An 18833-nucleotide genomic window follows, 5' to 3' on the forward strand; every position below is an offset into this window, starting at 1 on the left:
TTCTGACATGCGTCCATTCCGGGAATTGGCCGGTCACCCAGAACGGAACTCGGACCTAAGTCAAGAAGTCCCTATGAAATATTTCACAGCACTTCACTTTCATGAAACCATATTTGCCTCTGAGAAATATTCACGGCAGATAGACAAACATTTGAGCAAAGTGATAAGGTTTTACATATTAAAAGAAGAGGGACTTCCAGAAACTAGGACCCCTAAACCCAAAAGTGTGTGTGCCCTTGGTAGAGCAAGACATATGAGAATGCTCGAGGTCAGGATTGGAGGAGGGTGGAGATGTATGAATATCAGTGGGCTCGAGGAGATAACAAAGAGGGAGAGAGTTGAGACAATGGAGCACTTGTAAATATGTGTGAGAATTTAAAATGTAGATAGTGCTAACTAGGACCCAGTGTGTATCAGCAAGAACAATGGAGAGTGTCCTGTCTGGCTGTATCATTGTGTGGGACGGTAGCTGCAAAACATCAGAGTGGAAGTCAATACAGAGGATCATTAAAATGGCCGAGAAGATCACTGGCATATCCTTTTCCTCTACTGACAACTTTTACCAGGACTAATGCTAAAATAAAGCTCAAAGAATTATTGAGGACCCTTTCCATCCAGCACACAGGATCTTTGACCCATTACCATCAAGAAGGAGCATCAAACCAGGTGCTGGTCAGTGGGACTAGGAGGGTGGGGATTTGTTCCGGTATGGACTAGAAGGGCCAAACTAGCCTGTTCTGTGCTGTATATGGTTATAAAATCAGGACTGCCAGGAAGGTAAATAGCTTCTTCCTGCAGGCTGTGGGATTGACGAACAGTATCCTGTTATAGAGTAAATCATCCCAAAATATTCATTTTAAATTCTGTCTTTATGTATATATTTTGATTATTAGCTGTTGTGAAGTATGTGTGTGTTCATCGTGGCCTGGAGAAATACAGTTTCGTCTAGTTGTTCATGTAGGGACAAATGATAATGAACTTGAAGAGCAGGCAGTGTGTCAGCAGGATGGTGGAAGCCAGAAAATGGGCTTCAGAGAATTAATGATCTCATTATTATGAGAGGGTGGAATGAGGGTTAGCAGTTAGTTCAATTGTTTGTTCAATGTTATTATAACGGCAACACTCTTGTGGGAGTATTGCAATAGTCAAATCTGCAGTAATGGGCGACGATTTCAGTAGTTGGTGACCTAACGTGGCGGTGCAGCATTTGGAATGATTGGGTAACATTACAAGGATGAATGTAGATAATCCCAATAATGGCTTAATTCCTTGGTTTGAAGTTCATTTTAAAAGAAAACGAGAGAAAAGGGAATGGAAAGGCAGGGTGATTCAGTGAATCATCTGTCACTGGATCTTATATTTTGTATGATGCCATTTCTAGGATCTTGCTGGGTGCAAATTTGCTTCTGTGCTTGCTTCCACCTTCAGAATTGGTGCATGAATGTCTTTGGGAGAACTCTGCATGGTTTACCAAATGTCAAGATGAAATTGCCTGTGAACTTCACCCCGTGATCAATGAGACTAATTCTGCTTTTGTGTAGATGGCTTCAGCGACGGACCCACGTTTTGGGCAGAAGGAGTCCTCGGATCAGAACTTTGATTACATGTTCAAGATTCTGATAATTGGGAACAGCAGTGTTGGCAAAACCTCATTCCTGTTCCGATATGCTGACGATTCATTCACTCCAGCATTTGTCAGCACGGTTGGGATTGACTTCAAAGTGAAGACCATTTACAGGAATGAAAAACGGATCAAGCTGCAGATCTGGGTAAGTCATGGTGACTCCACTCCTGTTCCTATTGTGAACTGGCATTATCAAAATCACATCATTGGTATAGATGATTCATTTTCTGGCTCTCTGTGACATCTGTTCAGTGAACAATGTTAATCTAGTGTGTTTCAGACATTTTTTTTTAAATTTAATTGGGAAAAAAAATGGACCTACAGCATGGTAACAGGCCCTTTTGACCCTTGCTGCCCAATTACACCCAGTAGGTTTTTGAATGGTGGGGTTAAACTGGTGCACCTGGAGAAGACATGGGGAGAATATACAAACTCCTTCCAGACAGCGGTGGATTCGAACCCAGGTCACTGGTGCTGTTGCACGAAACACTACACTTTGTGGTGCTGGAATAGCAAATTCTGTGGGCCAGTGGTTCTCAACTTCTTTTCACCCACAAATCACCTTAACTATTAATGATCATACAGCCAAGCACCTATAAATAAACTCAACAGTGGGAGGGGAGAGTGAGTGGAGAACTTGAGCACCTTCCCACTCCACTGGAAATGCTACTTTGTTTTCGTGGGAGCATTTGTTCAGAATTTCCAATTTGTTTCATCAACCTTGTTTTATGTATTACTTGTTTATTATATCCGTCTTTGCCTCGTTGCTGCAGACTTCCTACAACAGTTGAGAACTATTGTTCAACTAGACTATTGGATATTACTCCTATTAATATTCCAATGTTAAAGTGGACCTGTGAATACTTGACAAATGAACGTAAATATGGCCACAAAGCACTTTGCAAAGTGTGAGAACTCTATTACAGCAAGAGCCATTGCCACCTGCAGCCATCCTGGCCACAAGGGAGATTGTACATTAACAGTTCTTAGCCAAACTTCCAGTTCTCCAGAACATTTGATCAGATTTTTCAATATAAGTATGTATTTCTTAGTATTTGTTAATAGTCTTTTACTGTCTGTGTCAAATATGAAGTGGAGGTTGTTCTTCACAATCAGCTTTAGCCTTGCTGAATCATCAACATACAGAATGTTCTCTGCTTTTCTAACTTTTTCACTACTTTAAGACTCACATTCTCACCATCACATTTTTAATTCAATTTTTTTTTAAGCTATAGCACAGTAGAAGATTATATTTTCCAGTGAACCAGCTGCATTTAAAGAGAACGTGGGAAACAAGGTCCCAGTAAGTTTCAAAGATTTTCAGGGGAGTGCAGGAATCAGGGCCCTGGTGTATGAAAGGGAGTAAAGAGAACAGAGGCCCTAGTTTGACAAAGGGGGTATGGGAATCAACCCATCTTGATACTAAATCATCAGGATTCCTGAACATCGGAAAGTGGAGTATTAGATTTCAAATCGCACTTTAAGCTGATATTTCAATGCATAACTAAGGGAGTACTAATCTATCGTAAGGACCCTCTTTTGAATGAGGCGTTAAAATGATCCCAGTCCCCTCTGGAACTATTTTCCTTTATCTCTGCACCTTACAACGCTTTTTCCTATTCTATTAAAACATGATTCTTTGACCAGAATTTTGGTCACTAGTTCTAGCGTCTGCTTATTGGGCTCAGGGTACTATTTTTGTCAAATAGGATCCTCTGTGAAGGATCTTGATGTTTCATCCAAGGTTCAATGGGATTATAAAAGATTGGTGAAAAAGCTGGTAATGTCTGAATGAAATGTAATCTATTAAAGCAAGGATATACAAAATAATGAGGGTATAGATAAGGTAACACTTCAAACAGGCTTTTTCCCACTGTTGGGCGAGGCAAACATTAGAGGACATGGGTTAAGGGTGAAAGGTGAAATGTTTAAGCAAAATATTTGGAGGGACTCAGAGTGTGGAATGAGCTGTTAGTGGAGGTAGTGGATGCACCTTCGATATTGGCCTTCAAGAGAAGATTTAATTGGGAGGGGTATACACGTGCAGATCGATGAGACCAGACACAATAAGTAATTTGGCATGGACTTAATTGGTTGGAAGGGCCTGTACTCTGTGCTGTAGTGGTCTTTTGGTCTTATGAGACCATGAGAGAACTTGACAAGGTAAATATCAAAGAAGGTTCCCCCCCACCCCTCACCATGAGGGCATCAACAATGGACCTAGAATAAGAAGAGATCCACCTTTCCAAGCTAGTGAGGAGACATCTCTCTCCAGAGGGCCCAGAATCTTTTGTGATTTCATTCCACAAAGAGCTGCAGAGGCGGAGTGATTGAACATATTTAAGTTGAGATCGAGATTTTTGATCCTTTGGGGTCATGGGAACAGACAATAAAGTTGAGCTGAGGCCAAGATCACAACATTAACCAAAGTATGGGGTGTGACTGTAATTTTGTTTAATGTCTTTCATTCCCATGACATTTTTAGTAAATGTTCTCTCCTTTGGTTTTCTGCAGGACACAGCTGGTCAGGAACGGTACCGAACCATCACCACAGCTTACTACCGTGGTGCCATGGGCTTCATCCTAATGTATGATATTACCAATGAAGAATCCTTCAATGCTGTCCAGGACTGGTAAGTAATTGATGGATGTCTGGCAAGAAATAGCCCTGAATCCTTGGATTTCACGGAGCAAAAGGAGCCATTCAGCCCATCAAATCTGTGTTTTAAAGAGCTATACATTCAGGCTCACCTTCTCTTTTTTTTCACAACCATTGCATTTTTCTTTCTGGAATTCATCCTGTTTCCTTTCCAGAGTGATAAATCAATAACCTACAGTGGTTAGGAATCTGAAATAAGAACAACTGTGGGAAACACTCAGCAGGTCAGGAAAAAGGTTGATAATCTTACATCAAAGAATTCCTGTTGAATCTCTCTCCGCCTCACTTTCCTGCAATATTAGAGCTTTCTGAGTAAAACATAGAACACTACAGCACAGGCCCTTCAGCCCTTAATGTTGTGCAACCCATATCTTCCTTAAAAAAAACCCTGCCTCATAACCCTCTATTTTACTTCCATTCATGTGCCTGTCTAAGAGTCTTTTCAATAGCCCTAATGTTTCAGCCTCCACCACCATCCTTGGCAAGGCATTCCAGACACACACAACTCCCTGTATATTTTTTAAAAAAATACCCCTGATGTCTTCACTAAACTTCCCTCCCTTCACTTTGTACATATGTCTTCTGGTGTTTGCTATTCTTGCCCTGGGAAACAGGTGCTACCTGTCCACGTTATCTATGCCTCTTAGAATCCTGTAGACCTCTATTAAGTCTCCTCTCATCTTTCTACACTTCAAAGAGAACAGTCACAGCTCTGCTAACCTTGCCTCATAAGACATTTTCCAATCCAGGTCTTCTTTTTCTTGGCCTCTGTAGTCGTGACCGACCATGGGTATTGCACCTCTGGTAGTCACTGGTTTGTTTAGCAGTGTCAACTGTGGCTATGGAGGCTGATCCTGGAACGGCAAGATCTGCCACGGTTGCTGCAAATGTAGGGAATCATCCTGGTAAATCTCCTCTGCTCCCTCTCAATAACTTCCACATCTTTCCCTTTCCTGTTATGAGGTGATCCGAACTGATTGATACTTTGGCTGAACCTTTTCAATCATATCTCTCTGAAGTAAGGAGAGTGATTTTTCAGCCATAGATGAAGGATTGAGAAACCTTCCCAGATGCATGGTCATGGAAATGTGGTGAACTGCCTGTCCATGGAGATTCCAGTTCTTAGGAATTCAGTCCTGGAGAAAATTTAAGGAAGTTGGGTTGATTTCTTTTGTTAGATACAGGCATTGAGGGTATCCAATTCAATAATTTTATACTTATTAACAAATCAATAAAATTTGATTTGTTAAGTTAGTCCAGGTAATGAAGTGGTGAATTTCAGGCGTGTGTTTAAGAATGAACAACCTAAGAGTAAAGGGAAGATTCCATTAGAAATGTTCACTGAATTAATAAAAGGCCCCATTTGGAAAAGAGGACAAACTGGCAGCGTGACGGGGGCACACTTTATTTGAAGTAAAGCACGAAAGTCTGCAGACACTGTGGTAAAACACAATGCTGGAGAAACTCAGCAGGTTGAACAGTGTATTTGAATAGCAAAGATAAAGATACATAACCGGGGTTTCCGGTTTGAAAAAATGTAGGTAGGTGTCTGAACAAAATGGTGGGGGGAGGGGGGCAGGAGGAGGAGCACGGTCCCAAAGGCAGAAGGGAGGGCAGAAGGGAGGGCAGAAGGGAGGGCAGAAGGGAGGGCAGAAGGGAGGGCAGAAGGGATAAGGGAGGGAGGGCACACCACCAAGCAGGGGGAGGAGGGATAACTCTATGAATGGAGAGGGAAAGGGATGGAGAACTGGAGGGAAGAAGACAAAGGAAGGGAGGGAGAGCGGGGAGGAGGCTAGCAGAAACCGGAGAAGTCGCTGTTAATGCTATCTGGTTGCAGAGTGTCCAGATGGAAAATCAAATATCGTTTCTCCAATTTACGGGTGGTCTTGGTAGGACAGTACATGAGGCCATGGACAGACATGGGAGTGGGCCATGGAATTGAACTGGTTGGTCACTGGGAGATCCCAGTCACTGATATGGACAAAGAGAGAGTGCTCAGCGAAGTGATCTCCCAGTCTGCGTCCAATCTCTCTGATGCAGAGAAAGCCGCAAAGGAAGCACCAGATGCAGTAGATAACTCCAGCAGATACACAAGTGAAGTATTGCTTCACTTGAAAGGACTGTATGGGGCTGTGCATGGTGGTGAGGGAGGAGATATGGGCGCAAGTGTGGCACTTATTGCAGCTATTTAAGGTGGTTCTGCAGAATGAAGGACTCCAGGGCTCAAGAATCACATCAAGGGCAGAGGGGTCCTGTTGAATCACGTGATGGAGTAGTGGCCGGTAGGGGAACTCCAGCCCTCTCCAGAAAAGTTTAAAAAAAAGATAGAGAAAAAGCAAAGGCACAAACATAAAAACCAAAACAAAGTGAAAGTAAAAGTGTGGAAAAAATGGCAGCAAAGAAAGAAAAGCCAAAAACAACGGGAAGAAAAGAAGAAGGAAAGACATCGGAAGAAGAAGGTGAAGGCCTTACCGGTACGAGGAGGCCCGCCGTGGAGAGAGAAGCCCGCTCCCTGAGGTCAGTCGAAGCCCCAAACTCGGGACTACAAAAATGGCTCACGGAGCCAAACAAAAGTGCGATGCGCAAGACAAAAATAACACTGACGGGAGGGGGGACCAGCTGAGGAGTAAATCTCCACAGCTGAAACAGACAACTACAACACAACAGCAAGACTCTCAACAGGAAAACATAGAAAATAACGAGAGCAAGAAAGAAGAGAGTAAAAATAAGAAATCAAAGAAACAACAGATGACCAACCCAAAGGAAGAAGACCAACACCAAGACACTTCTAATAAAAATAAGAAGACCAAAAATACCCAACAAAATAAAACAAACAACCCAACAAGAAAACCAGAAGAGACAGAGGTAAAGGACACAGATCCTGGAGAAGAAGAGGAAGGAGAACACAGAGAAATGGAAGATGAAGGGAAGGGCAAGTACATGGATATATATTTTTTTAAAGAATATATGGAAACAGTAAAAGAATGGCAGTCACAAGAATTCAGTGAAATAAAAAAGAAGAATAAAAAGTACAGAAGAAAAAGTGAATAGATTAGAGGTGATCATGACAGATATAGGAAAAAGAGTAGACAAGGTGGAAGAACGAGAAACAGCCATAGAAATGGAAGTAGATGACTTAAAAAAGAAATTAGAAGAATCTGATAAAAATGTTAGAGACACAGGAGCTGTTAGCTCAGAAGATAGATATAATGGAAAATTATAATAGAAGAAACAATATAAAGATAGTGGGCCTTAAGGAAGATGAAGAAGGCAAAAATATGAAAAAATTTATAAAAGAATGGATCCCCAGGGTCCTAGGAAGACCAGAATTACAGGAAGAAATGGAAATAGAAAGGGCACACAGAATATTAGCCCCTAAACCACAACCACAACAAAAACCAAGATCCATTCTAGTAAAATTCCTAAGATATACAACAAGAGAAAATATATTGGAGAAGGCAATGAAGAAAATAAGAGAAGACAAAAAACCACTGGAATACAAGGGTCAAAAAATATTTTTCTATCCAGATATAAGTTTTGAACTCCTGAAGAAGAGGAAGGAGTTTAATGCAGCAAAAAACGACCCTATGGAAAAAAGGTTATAAATTTATGTTAAAATACCCAGCAGTACTTAAAATAGTTATTCCGGGGCAGCAAAACAGACTATTCTCGGATCCGGAAGAAGCACGAAAATTTGCAGAACAACTACAAAACAGACAGAGAGATGAAGAGATGTAACAAGAACAAAAATGACAACAAACTACATGTATGTGTGTATGTAGGTATATGTGTGTATGTGTGTATATATAGATATATAGATATATATATATATATATACATGTGTGTGTGTGTGTGTGTATATATAAAAAATAGAGTATAGGTAAGAACTAAGAAGGGAAAGAAAGGGAAGAAAGGAAGTAAGGAGGGAATTAAGAGAGTGACCTTTGTTATATATGAAGATTAAAATCTCTTCTGGGGGGGCTGGGTGGGGAAGAATTACAGTCACTGCGAAATCAGTTGACGCTTGCGAGCGAATTCGCAAATCCAAATGGAGAGGGGAGATGTGGTTGCCCGACAAGGGACAAAGGGCAACTCAGAAAGGGGAGGGACTATTGGGGTTAAAGGAATTTTAGATAGGAGAATAAGGGAAATGTTTGATGTTTTAGAAATGTTGTCTTATAATGTGTTCAAAAAAAGAAAGCTGAAATGGATAAGAAGGGAAGGTGGTGATGAGGAAACGGAAAGGCAAGATAAACAAAGTATGAAATGGCTATATTGAACTATATGACTTTAAATATTAATGGAATACATAACCAAATCAAAAGGAAGAAACTGTTAAATTTACTGAAAAAAGAAAAAAATGATATAGCATTCGTACAAGAAACACATCTAACTGAAGTGGAACACAAGAAATTAAAGAGAGATTGGATAGGACATGTAACAGCAGCATCATATAATTCAAAAGCCAGAGGAGTAGCTATATTAATCAATAAAAATGTACCAATCAAAATAGAAAAGGAAATAATAGATCCAGCAGGGAGATATGTAATGATAAAATGTCAGATATATTCAGAATTTTGGAATTTACTCAATGTATATTCACCTAATGAAGAAGATCAAAAATTTATGCAAGATATCTCTTTGAAGATAGCAGACACGCAAGGGAACATACTTATAGGAGGGGATTTTAACCTTAATTTGGATTCAAACATGGACAAAACTGGAAAAAAAACTAACAGAAAGAACAAAGTAACCAAATTTATAATTAAATCGATGCAAGAAATGCAACTTTTGGATATATGGAGGAAACAACACCCAAAGGAAAAGGAATATTCTTATTATTCGGGTAGACATAAAACATACTCAAGGATAGACCTATTCCTGTTATCAGCCCACATTCAAGGGAGAGTTAGGAAAATGGAATATAAAGCTAGACTATTATCGGACCACTCACCCCTGTTATTGGCAATAGAGCTAGAGGACATCCCACCAAGAATGTATAGATGGAGATTAAACTCCATGCTACTTAAAAGACAGGATTTTAGAGAATTCATTGAACGACAAATTAAAATGTACTTTGAAATAAATACGGAATCAGTGAAAGATAAGTTTATACTATGGGACGCAATGAAAGCGTTCATCAGAGGGCAAATAATAAGTTATGTAACTAAGATGAAGAAGGACTACAATCGGGAAACAGAGCAGTTGGAAAGGGAAATAGCAAATATAGAAAAAGAATTAGCAATGAAGGAAGACACAACTAAAAGAAGAGAATTGGCAGATAAAAAAATAAAATACGAAACACTACAAACATATAAGGTGGAGAAGAACATAGTGAAGACAAAACAGAAATATCTTGAGCTAGGAGAAAAAAACTCACAAAATTCTAGCGTGGCAGCTTAAGACAGAACAAACTAAAAGAATGGTATTGGCATTAAGGAAAAAGGACAAACAAATTACATATAATCCAACGGAGATCAATGAAAACTTCAGGGAATTCTACGAGCAACTATATCAAACTGAAAACGAAGGGAAAGAAGACAAAATAGATGAATTTCTAACTAAAATTGAACTACCGAAATTACAAACAGAGGAGCAAAATAAATTAATAAAACCATTTGAAATAGAAGAATTACAGGAGATATTTTAAAAACTACCGAACAATAAAACACCAGGAGACAATGGATTCCCAATAGAATTCTATAAAACATTTAAAGACTTATTAATTCCTCCCCTTCTGGAAGTAATCAACCAGGCTGATAAAACACAAAGCATAATAGATTCATGCAAAACAGCAATAATTACAGTAATATCAAAGATAGGGAAAGATCCCCTTGCACCAGCATCATATAGACCAATATCTATACTTAACACAGATTATAAGATAATAGCTAAACTATTAGCAAACAGATTGGCCGACTATGTACCAAAAATAGTAAATCTAGACCAAACTGGATTTATTAAAAAAAGACGAACAACAGACAATAACTGTATTTATTAAATTAATTCATGCAGTAGAAGGAAATAAAACTCCAACAGTAGTGGTTGCTTTAGACGCAGAGAAGACCTTTGACAGAGTAGAATGGAATTATTTATTCAAAGTACTACAAAAATTCAGCCTACCAGAGAAATATATTAATTGGATTAAAGCATTATATAAGGGGCCATTGGCGAAAGTGACAGTAAATGGATATACATCAAAACAATTTAACTTAAGCAGATCAAAAAGGCAGGGATGTCCACTATCTCCCTCACTGTTCGCGTTAGCTATAGAACCACTAGCAGAACTGATAAGAACAGAAAATAAAATAAAAGGGATAAAAATAAAAGAGAAGGAATATAAAATCAGTCTATTTGCAGATGATGTTATAATATACTTTACAGAACCAGAAATATCAATAAAAGAATTACATAGGAAATGGAAGGAAAATGGAGAAGTGTCGGGGTACAAGATCAACGCAAATAAAAGTTAAGCAATGCCAATGAATAATGCGGATTTCTCAAAGTTTAAGAAAGAATCGCCATTTAGATGGCAAACGCAAGCAATGCAATACCTAGGTATACAACTAAAAACCTCGGCCATCTATATAAACTCAATTACCATCCATTAATGAAAAAAATTACAAGACAACTTAGAACATTGGAAAGACTTACCACTAACACTGATAGGAAGGATAAACTGTATTAAAATGAACATTTTCCCAAGAATACAATACCTATTTCAGTCATTACCATTACGCCTAACAGAGAAATTCTTCAAGAAGTAAAGAAAATAATAAGGAAATTTTTATGGAAAGGGGGAAACTGAGGATAGCACTAGATAAATTAACAGAATGGTACAAACAAGGAGGCTTACAACTACCAAACTTTAAAAATTATTATAGAGCCGCACAATTAAGATACCTCTCAGATTTTTATCAAACAAGGGAAAAACCAGATTGGACCAGAATAGAACTAGATAAAATAGGGAAGAAGATACCTGAACATATACTATACAAATGGAATGAAAATTTGGTGCAATGTAGGAATTCACCAGTATTGCATCATCTGCTTAACATTTGGAAGAAGATTCACGTAGAAAGGAATAAAACAAATTACCAACTACCAAAACTAATATTGACGCAAAATCAGCTAATCCCTTTTACAATAGATAACCTTTCCTTTAGAGAATAGGAGAGAAAAGGGATCAAAAGAATAGAAAATTGTTTTTCGGGAAATAAATTATTATCCTTTGAACAAACGAAGGATAAATATAATATAACTCACGATACAATGTTTGCATACTACCAACTGAAAACCTACTTGAAGGACAAATTGGGAAACAGTCTGAGGTTACCAGAAGGAAGCAATTTTGAATATGTGATTACAGACACAATGATAATTAAAAAATTTGTAACAAACATGTACATCAAACTGCAAGAAAAGGAGAACGAGGAAACAAATGGTAAACCTAAACAAAAATGGGAACAAGATCTAAACATAAAGATAAAGAATGAAACATGGGAGAAGCTATGCTCCGGAACTATGAGAAATACAATAAACACGAGGTTACGCATGATACAATATAACTGGATACACAGGCTATACATCACACCTCAAAAGTTAAATAAATGGGACCCAACAGTATCAGACAGATGTTTTCGCCGTAAAAAGGAAACGGGAACAACAATTCATGCAATTTGGACATGTGAGAAAGTGGAAAAATTTTGGGAAGATCTAAACCAGATATTAAATAAAATCACAAAAAGCAATTTACCAAAAAACCCAGAGATCTTCCTGCTAAGTAATATAAGAAACAAAGAATTTGGACTCGATTTGGATGGTGCACAAAAAAGATTTGTTATGATAGCCCTAGCTGTAGCAAAAAAATGTATTATGTCAACCTGGAAATTAGAAGACAACTTGAGAATACAACCATGGTATATAGAAATGAATAAATGTATTCCATTAGAAACAATAACATATTATTTAAGAAATAACATTACAATATTCAAACAAATATGGGAGCCATACATGAAATACAATAGAGAAATCCTACCATGGACTTCCACCACCTAATATGACAGAAGGAGAAGATAACGAAAAGAAGTGACTCAGTAAAATTTCTTGTTTATTTTTATTAATGTATCTTATAGATGGAACTTCAAATAAATGGGGAAGGGAGTGAAGGAGGGAGGGAAGGGAGGGGGGAAAAGGGGGAGAAAACGACACTGTATATATTTAAGAAGAAAAATGTCTATATGTATCTTGGTCAATATGGTTTATAGTGTGAAAAATAAAAAAAATTTAAAAAAAGGGCAGAGGGGTTAGGAAGAGTAAGTGGGGGATGGGTATATGGAAAGACAATGATTGATTGGATTGAGGATTATACGGAAAAGATGAGTTGGGGGGGTCAAGGTAAATGAAGGAATGAGGTTGGATTTTTGTATTAAAGAAAATAAATTAAACATAAGAAAATAATTAATAAAGAAGGTAACCATTGTTTGATTGAACATCCTTTTGGGGACACAGGCTCTTGAGCCGGAGGAGCCTGTTACCTTGCTGTATGTTTATTTTTAAAAAAAGAAAAATCCTCATGGGAATGATGCTAACCCTTGTAGAGTTGCTTTAGTTGGGTAATCTTTACTTGTGCTGTCATGGGATGTTTGAGTTGCTGGTAGAGCCAGCATTAATTGCCTGTGAAAAGGTGCGCAGCCTATTTGAATTGCTGTACACCACGTAGATAATGAGCATGGAACTAAAACAGAGGGAGGAGGAGGTCATCCAGCCCCTCGTGTCTGCTTTACCATTCATTAAGATCATAGGTATTCTATCATTGCATTTCTGCATGATAGAGCAATTAGGGGATATGGGGAGAAGGGAGGTAGGTGGAGTTAGGTCATAAATTAGATCAGCCATGATCGTATTGAATGGTGGAGCAGGCTCGATGGGCCATTTTTGGCCTACTCCTGTTCCTACTTCCTATGTTCCTATGTAACCATATGTGGTGATACACCACTGTATACTGTTACTTGGTTATTGGCATTGTGTATGGTCCATATGTGTGGCTGCCCCTCTTTCCCTCGGTGACTTCACCCCCGGAATCCCCTAATAAAGGCGGTTACACCAAGTCCCTCCCTCAGTACATCCAGGGATCAGGCCAGAACAGGAGCATGGTCCAAGTCTTATGGTATTAAAAGCCTATCGTCCTGCACCTCCAACGATTTGGTATTATTGATGGTGTATCACCTTGTATTCCATCACCCCGTTAATATTTTTTTAATCTATCGATTTTTGCCTTAAATATAGTCAGTGGCTGAAGACCCCCTAAAGCAGGGGTCTCAAATTCAATTTACCCGGTGGCCACTGGAGGTGGAGTCTGGGTGAGGCTGGGCCGCATCAGGTTTACAAAAACATTCCAATGTTATCAAATGTCTTTATTTTTATTTTTTAACACAAAATAAGATGAAAAAATGAATAAATTAACAATTCATAAGAAAAAAAATAAAATCAATCAGTAATAAATAAATAAAATGAAAAAAAATAATAATACAGCAGATCTAGAAGACTGAAGAAACCACATATAGTTCCTGACTGGAGAAATGTAATTATTATTATTCAGATTCAAATGTCTGTATTAACAGTTCTTTAACCTTTAACTTTCTGAACATGAATGGAACACTGAACATAAACTGTTATGAACATGTCTTCTTCTGCCTACTTCTTACTGCTAGAGATCTGGCAGCGCTTCCTCTCGCATAGCCGAGGCACATTTGGCTTAAGGGAGGAGGCAGTTGAGACCCTCAGTAAGGCTTGAAGATGCTCATCAGTAAGTCTGGACCTGTACTTGGACTTACTGAAGTTCAAGGTAAAGAAGAGCTTTTCGCACAAGTATGTGCTCCCTAAAAGACACATGATCCGCTTGAACATTCGGAATAGCTCAGGGAAGCTGGGGGGCAATTCTCTCAAAAATTGCCCAAGCTCTTTTGCTTTTCCACTCACCTCCCTGAACTTAGTTTTGAGTTCAGAGTTGCACTGCAGGTCAATGAGCTCCATTTGAAGCACAGGAGGGGCATTTTGCACATCAAAGGAGAAGGGGTCCGCAAAAATTTGAAATGTGGCTCTGTTTCAGTGTTTAGCTGATGCGTCTTTTCCGCTTCTTTTTCTGTCCCGCTGAGCAACAACTTCTGGGTTCAGACTGGACGCCGAAGCACGTGAAGCGGTAGCGGCCGAGGAAATTGCGCATGTGCCGCGTGCATATAATGACAAATAGAAAATGCACACAAATATGCTTATATTCGCAATAAGCCCAGCCGATGTCCCGTCCCCGAGAACAATATACCCCACCGTGATTGGTAGGTTCATTCAGCTCCGCACACAACACTGAAAAGTGCCAATCATATCAAACTCGCGGGCCGCACTAACATTAAACTTTCATATTAAGGCAGGGCCACAAACTATCATCCCGAGGGCCACAGTTTCCCCGTGGGCCGCAAGCTTGAGACCCCTGCCCTAAAGTTCTGTTACCTCCTGAGTACCAGACAACAATGAAGCGATCGTAATATATTTTCAAACCAGGATGTTGTGCAGTCTGAGGGGAGCCTGCAGGTGGTGGTGTTTCCTTATTCCGAATCTTTAGGTGGCTGAGACTATACATTTGGTCATTGTTGTGGAAGCCTTGGTAAGAGGCTGCAGTATATTTTTGGTGATTGTGCACATTGCAGCATTGGTAGAAGGTGAACGTGTTCAAGGTGGTGAATGGCATGCTAGTTAACCTGCTTTGTCCTGGGTGCTGTTGAGCTTCTAGAATGTTGTTGGACCTGGACTCATTCAGGTACTTGGAGGCTTTCCATCAAACTTCTGAATCATACCTTGTAGATCGTGGAAAGATTTTGCCACTCATTATCACACCAGAGAAATTCAGCAGGTTACGCAGCATCCTTAGGAAGTAAAGGATAACCAACATTTCGGGCCTGGGTCCTTCATAGGCCTGAAATGTTGGTCATCCTTTACTTCCTAGGGATGCTGCGTGACCTGCTGAGTTTTTTCCAGCACATATTGCACTTGAGCCCATCATCTGCAGACATCCTTGTTTAACTTCTTTTGCCATTTACTGTAGGATACACTGCCTCTATTCTGCTCTGAGAGTTGCAGTCTTTATGTGGGTGGCCAGGTAGGTTTCCAGTCCATGGTGACCACCAAGTATTGGCAGTGGGGACTTGGCAGTGACGATGCTGTTGAAAAGCCTACTGCTATTTTAATTTGCTCATTACATCCATTTCATTCCTCATAGGTCGACGCAGATTAAGACCTACTCATGGGATAATGCCCAGGTCTTGCTGGTTGGAAACAAATGCGACATGGAAGATGAACGTGTGGTGCTAGCAGAGGGAGGAAAGCAGTTGGCTGATCATCTAGGTAAGACTGCTAGAACCAGTCCGAAACTGTTGCTACAGTTACCGAGTAGCGTTCTGGTCAATCTGCCGCTACAACTATCAGCTTGCAATGACAAATATCCTGATGCCGTAGATGCTCTGTGACTAGTAAGGGATTGCTTAAGATGGTATGTGGGTGGAAGGAAAAAGTTTGAAAACCACTGTTTTAATTGTACCGAATTGACTCGTTATGTGCACGGTTTCAGAACTCCAAAGGGAATGGGCCAATGACAATTTTCTCAAACAAAATATTTCTGTAACAATTGGGTCTGGAGCAGTGATTCTCAACCTTCTCTTCCCACTCACATCCCACCTTAAGCAATCCCTTATTAATCACAGAGCACCGATGCCATAGGGATTATTTAAAGTGGGATGTGAGTGGAAAGAAAAACGTTGAGAACCACTGCTGTAGATGCTATGATCTTGACCAAACAACAAAAAGCTGGTGGGTCAGGCAGCATCCCTCGCACACATGGAGAGCAATGGATAGTCAGGGATTTGGGTTTGAGGGTGAGAAGGGAAGATAGGAAACATGAAAAGTAGGAAGGAAAGGTAGGCAGGGTCCAGGAGGTTATAGGAGACTGGGCAGGTGCAGGTAAATTTAATAACTTTTTAAATTTAGACACACAGTATGGACGCAGGCCATTTTGGCCCATGAGTTCGTGCTGTGCAATTTATAACCATTTAACCTACAAACCCCGGTATGTTTTGAACAGTGGGAGCCCCTGTGGAAAACGTTTTGAACAGTGGGAGCCCCTGTGGAAAACCCACACAGACACAGGGAGAATGGACAAACAGCATGAGATTCAAACCCCAGTCCTGATCACTGGCGCTGAACTAACCGTTCTGCCAACCAGGCTGGTAGAAGAGGTAGAATGGAAAAATGGGCAAGAGAGAGAGGGTGGAGACACATTTGTGCATTGGGGTGGGGGGGGGGGGAGAGAGTGAAAACAAGTGGTTTACGGTAGTAGCCAATTCCCAAAATTGGAAATTTCAGTGAACAGACTATTAGGTTGTAGGCTATCCAGGAAAGATCTCATATGCTGCCAAAAATGTTGCATCCCTGAAAGTTATGGGTTCAAGTCCTTGCTCCAGAGACAAGGCACAAAAACCCAGTCTGATCCCTTGCAAGAACCTAACTTTCAGATGTGTCATTAAAACAGGACCTTGTCGTGTTTTTAAAAGGACGCAAAAGACTGTTGCAAGATGCAACATTTACCCCCAAACTAACTTCAACAAAACAGATTATTTAAATTTAATATCCCCATTTGTGGGACCTTCCCAAGTTCAAATTCAGCTGTATTTTCTCCATTACAGTACTTCAACTTGCCTGTCATCAGGACATCTGATGCATGATCAATTACACAGAGACTGAAGGCTTTTATTTACAAGAGATGGACAGCATCCCTATGTTGGGCGCTCACACTGACCTGGACTTGAACTGGGGGATGGGCTTGTGGCATGACAGCCCTTGTGGGGAAGAAAGGGGGAGGAGTCACGAGCAGGCCATTGAGAGCAGGGTCAACCAGCAAAGGTCATAACATTTACATGTGACAAATAGGTACAATAGTGGTTTCACCACAACATCCTAAACCGATACAAAACTTCAAGTTTATTTGTTTGTTTCTTTTTGTTTCTCAATCACCTTTTAATCCTTACGTTTTGTGCATTGGATTGAGCTTTGTAACTGCTGCTCTTTAATTGTTTGTTTGTAGGGTTTGAGTTCTTTGAAGCCAGCGCAAAAGACAACATCAATGTCAAACAGACGTTTGAGCGCCTGGTGGATATCATCTGCGAGAAGATGTCAGAGAGCTTGGACGCAGCTGATCCTGCGGTCACTGGGGCAAAGCAAGGTACACAGCTGAACGAGCAGCCTGCCCCTCCGCACCAGGACTGCGGCTGCTAAACGCCTTCCCAGGAAATGCTCCCAATACCTCCTTTATTTATTTTTCCCCCTCTCTCTCCCTCTTTCTCTTCCCCCCCTCCCCTTCCCTCCTACCACTCCCTTCAAGTATGGGCAGACAAGCAGGCTCCCCAATGGACAAAGCAGCCTGCAGGCCTGACAATGCTCCCCTCCCAAAGTGATGCCTGGACTAGGGTGTGTGTGGTTGGGATGTGCAGGTTATGGAGGGTATAAAACTCAGCCAGACTATTAATGCATTACTTACCCCAATTTCCCAGTCCCTTGCAATGATGACACTCAATATGGCATTTGTGACAATCATCATTTGGTTTACATGCAGTTGGTTTGAAAGCCCTCTGCTTCCCCATCCTTCTCTGGGTTAATTCCCTCATCCATTTGTACCTGAGAAAGGGGAGGTTCAGTATTTTATGCAGTGAATATTTGAACTTTGGATTTGTATGTGAATTATTCCCATGTGAAAATATTAGTTCTTGTGCCATCTCCGATATAGCTTGTGACAATGTGAGTGTGTGTCTCTCATGTTTTCAGATGTGAACATGGAAATATTCCAATGTTCCACTTTGGCTGCTGGGATCTACAAGGAACTGTGGGAGTGGGATCAGTATTGAGTCAGCTGTGTACACCTGTGATCCGAGGATCGCTCCAATCGATCCCTCAGGCTACACGCAACCGGACTGTTAATCATTGCATTAGGCTGCCCAAGAATCACCTTTACCAGCCAAAGCTGCTTTGCATTCCCCCATGTACCTGCATGGGCCTCCCTGGGCACATCCTGTTAGGCCATATAACATGTAGCCAGCAAGCTCGAGGGCTCATTTCTAGATGAACCGAATAGAAAAAGTCCAAGTTTATTATCATTTGATTGTCGGTATGCAACCTGACGAAACAGTATCTCTCCACAAAAACAATTAAATGGCTTAAAGAAGAGATGTATCAGAGCAGCAAACTACTACATAAGCACTGGGGAAGGTGCAAAACGTACTGTGAGGTCATACAGAGCGCAAGTGTGCAAGATGAGATTGCATTCTCTGGAGAAGAAGCTGAGTGTATGACCGAGATAGTTAGGTTTAAGAATGATACCTGGGGAACTTGCTTCACATGGTAGACATCAGTTAGAATTCACTGATAAGACAGTCACTAATAAATCAATTAATGAATTTCTTTCTGCAGGGAATAAGGAGAACACAAAACTCACTCTAGGGAGGGTTGTGT

At 40.3% G+C, this 18833-nt stretch overlaps 1 protein-coding gene across 1 annotated transcript; it reads left to right on the plus strand.

Annotated features, from left to right (window-relative positions):
- Positions 1 to 1541: 1541 nt before the first annotated feature.
- LOC138756469 (ras-related protein Rab-3A) lies at positions 1542 to 18072 on the plus strand. The gene is made up of 4 exons (XM_069922956.1): positions 1542 to 1769; positions 4139 to 4257; positions 15556 to 15680; positions 17413 to 18072. The coding sequence occupies exons 1-4, from the start codon at positions 1542 to 1544 to the stop codon at positions 17601 to 17603; spliced, it is 663 nt and encodes a 220-aa protein (XP_069779057.1). The 3' UTR covers positions 17604 to 18072.
- Positions 18073 to 18833: the final 761 nt, after the last annotated feature.

Source organism: Narcine bancroftii, chromosome 3 (genome assembly GCF_036971445.1).
Source record: "Narcine bancroftii isolate sNarBan1 chromosome 3, sNarBan1.hap1, whole genome shotgun sequence".
Classification (NCBI taxonomy): domain Eukaryota; kingdom Metazoa; phylum Chordata; class Chondrichthyes; order Torpediniformes; family Narcinidae; genus Narcine; species Narcine bancroftii.

Coding starts and splice junctions, on each gene's coding strand:
- LOC138756469 (XM_069922956.1), top strand. CDS start 1,542: ATGGCTTCAGCGACGGACCCACGTTTTGGGCAGAAGGAGTCCTCGGAT. Junction 1,770..4,138: donor GGATCAAGCTGCAGATCTGG/GTAAGTCATGGT, acceptor GGTTTTCTGCAG/GACACAGCTGGTCAGGAACG. Junction 4,258..15,555: donor TTCAATGCTGTCCAGGACTG/GTAAGTAATTGA, acceptor CATTCCTCATAG/GTCGACGCAGATTAAGACCT.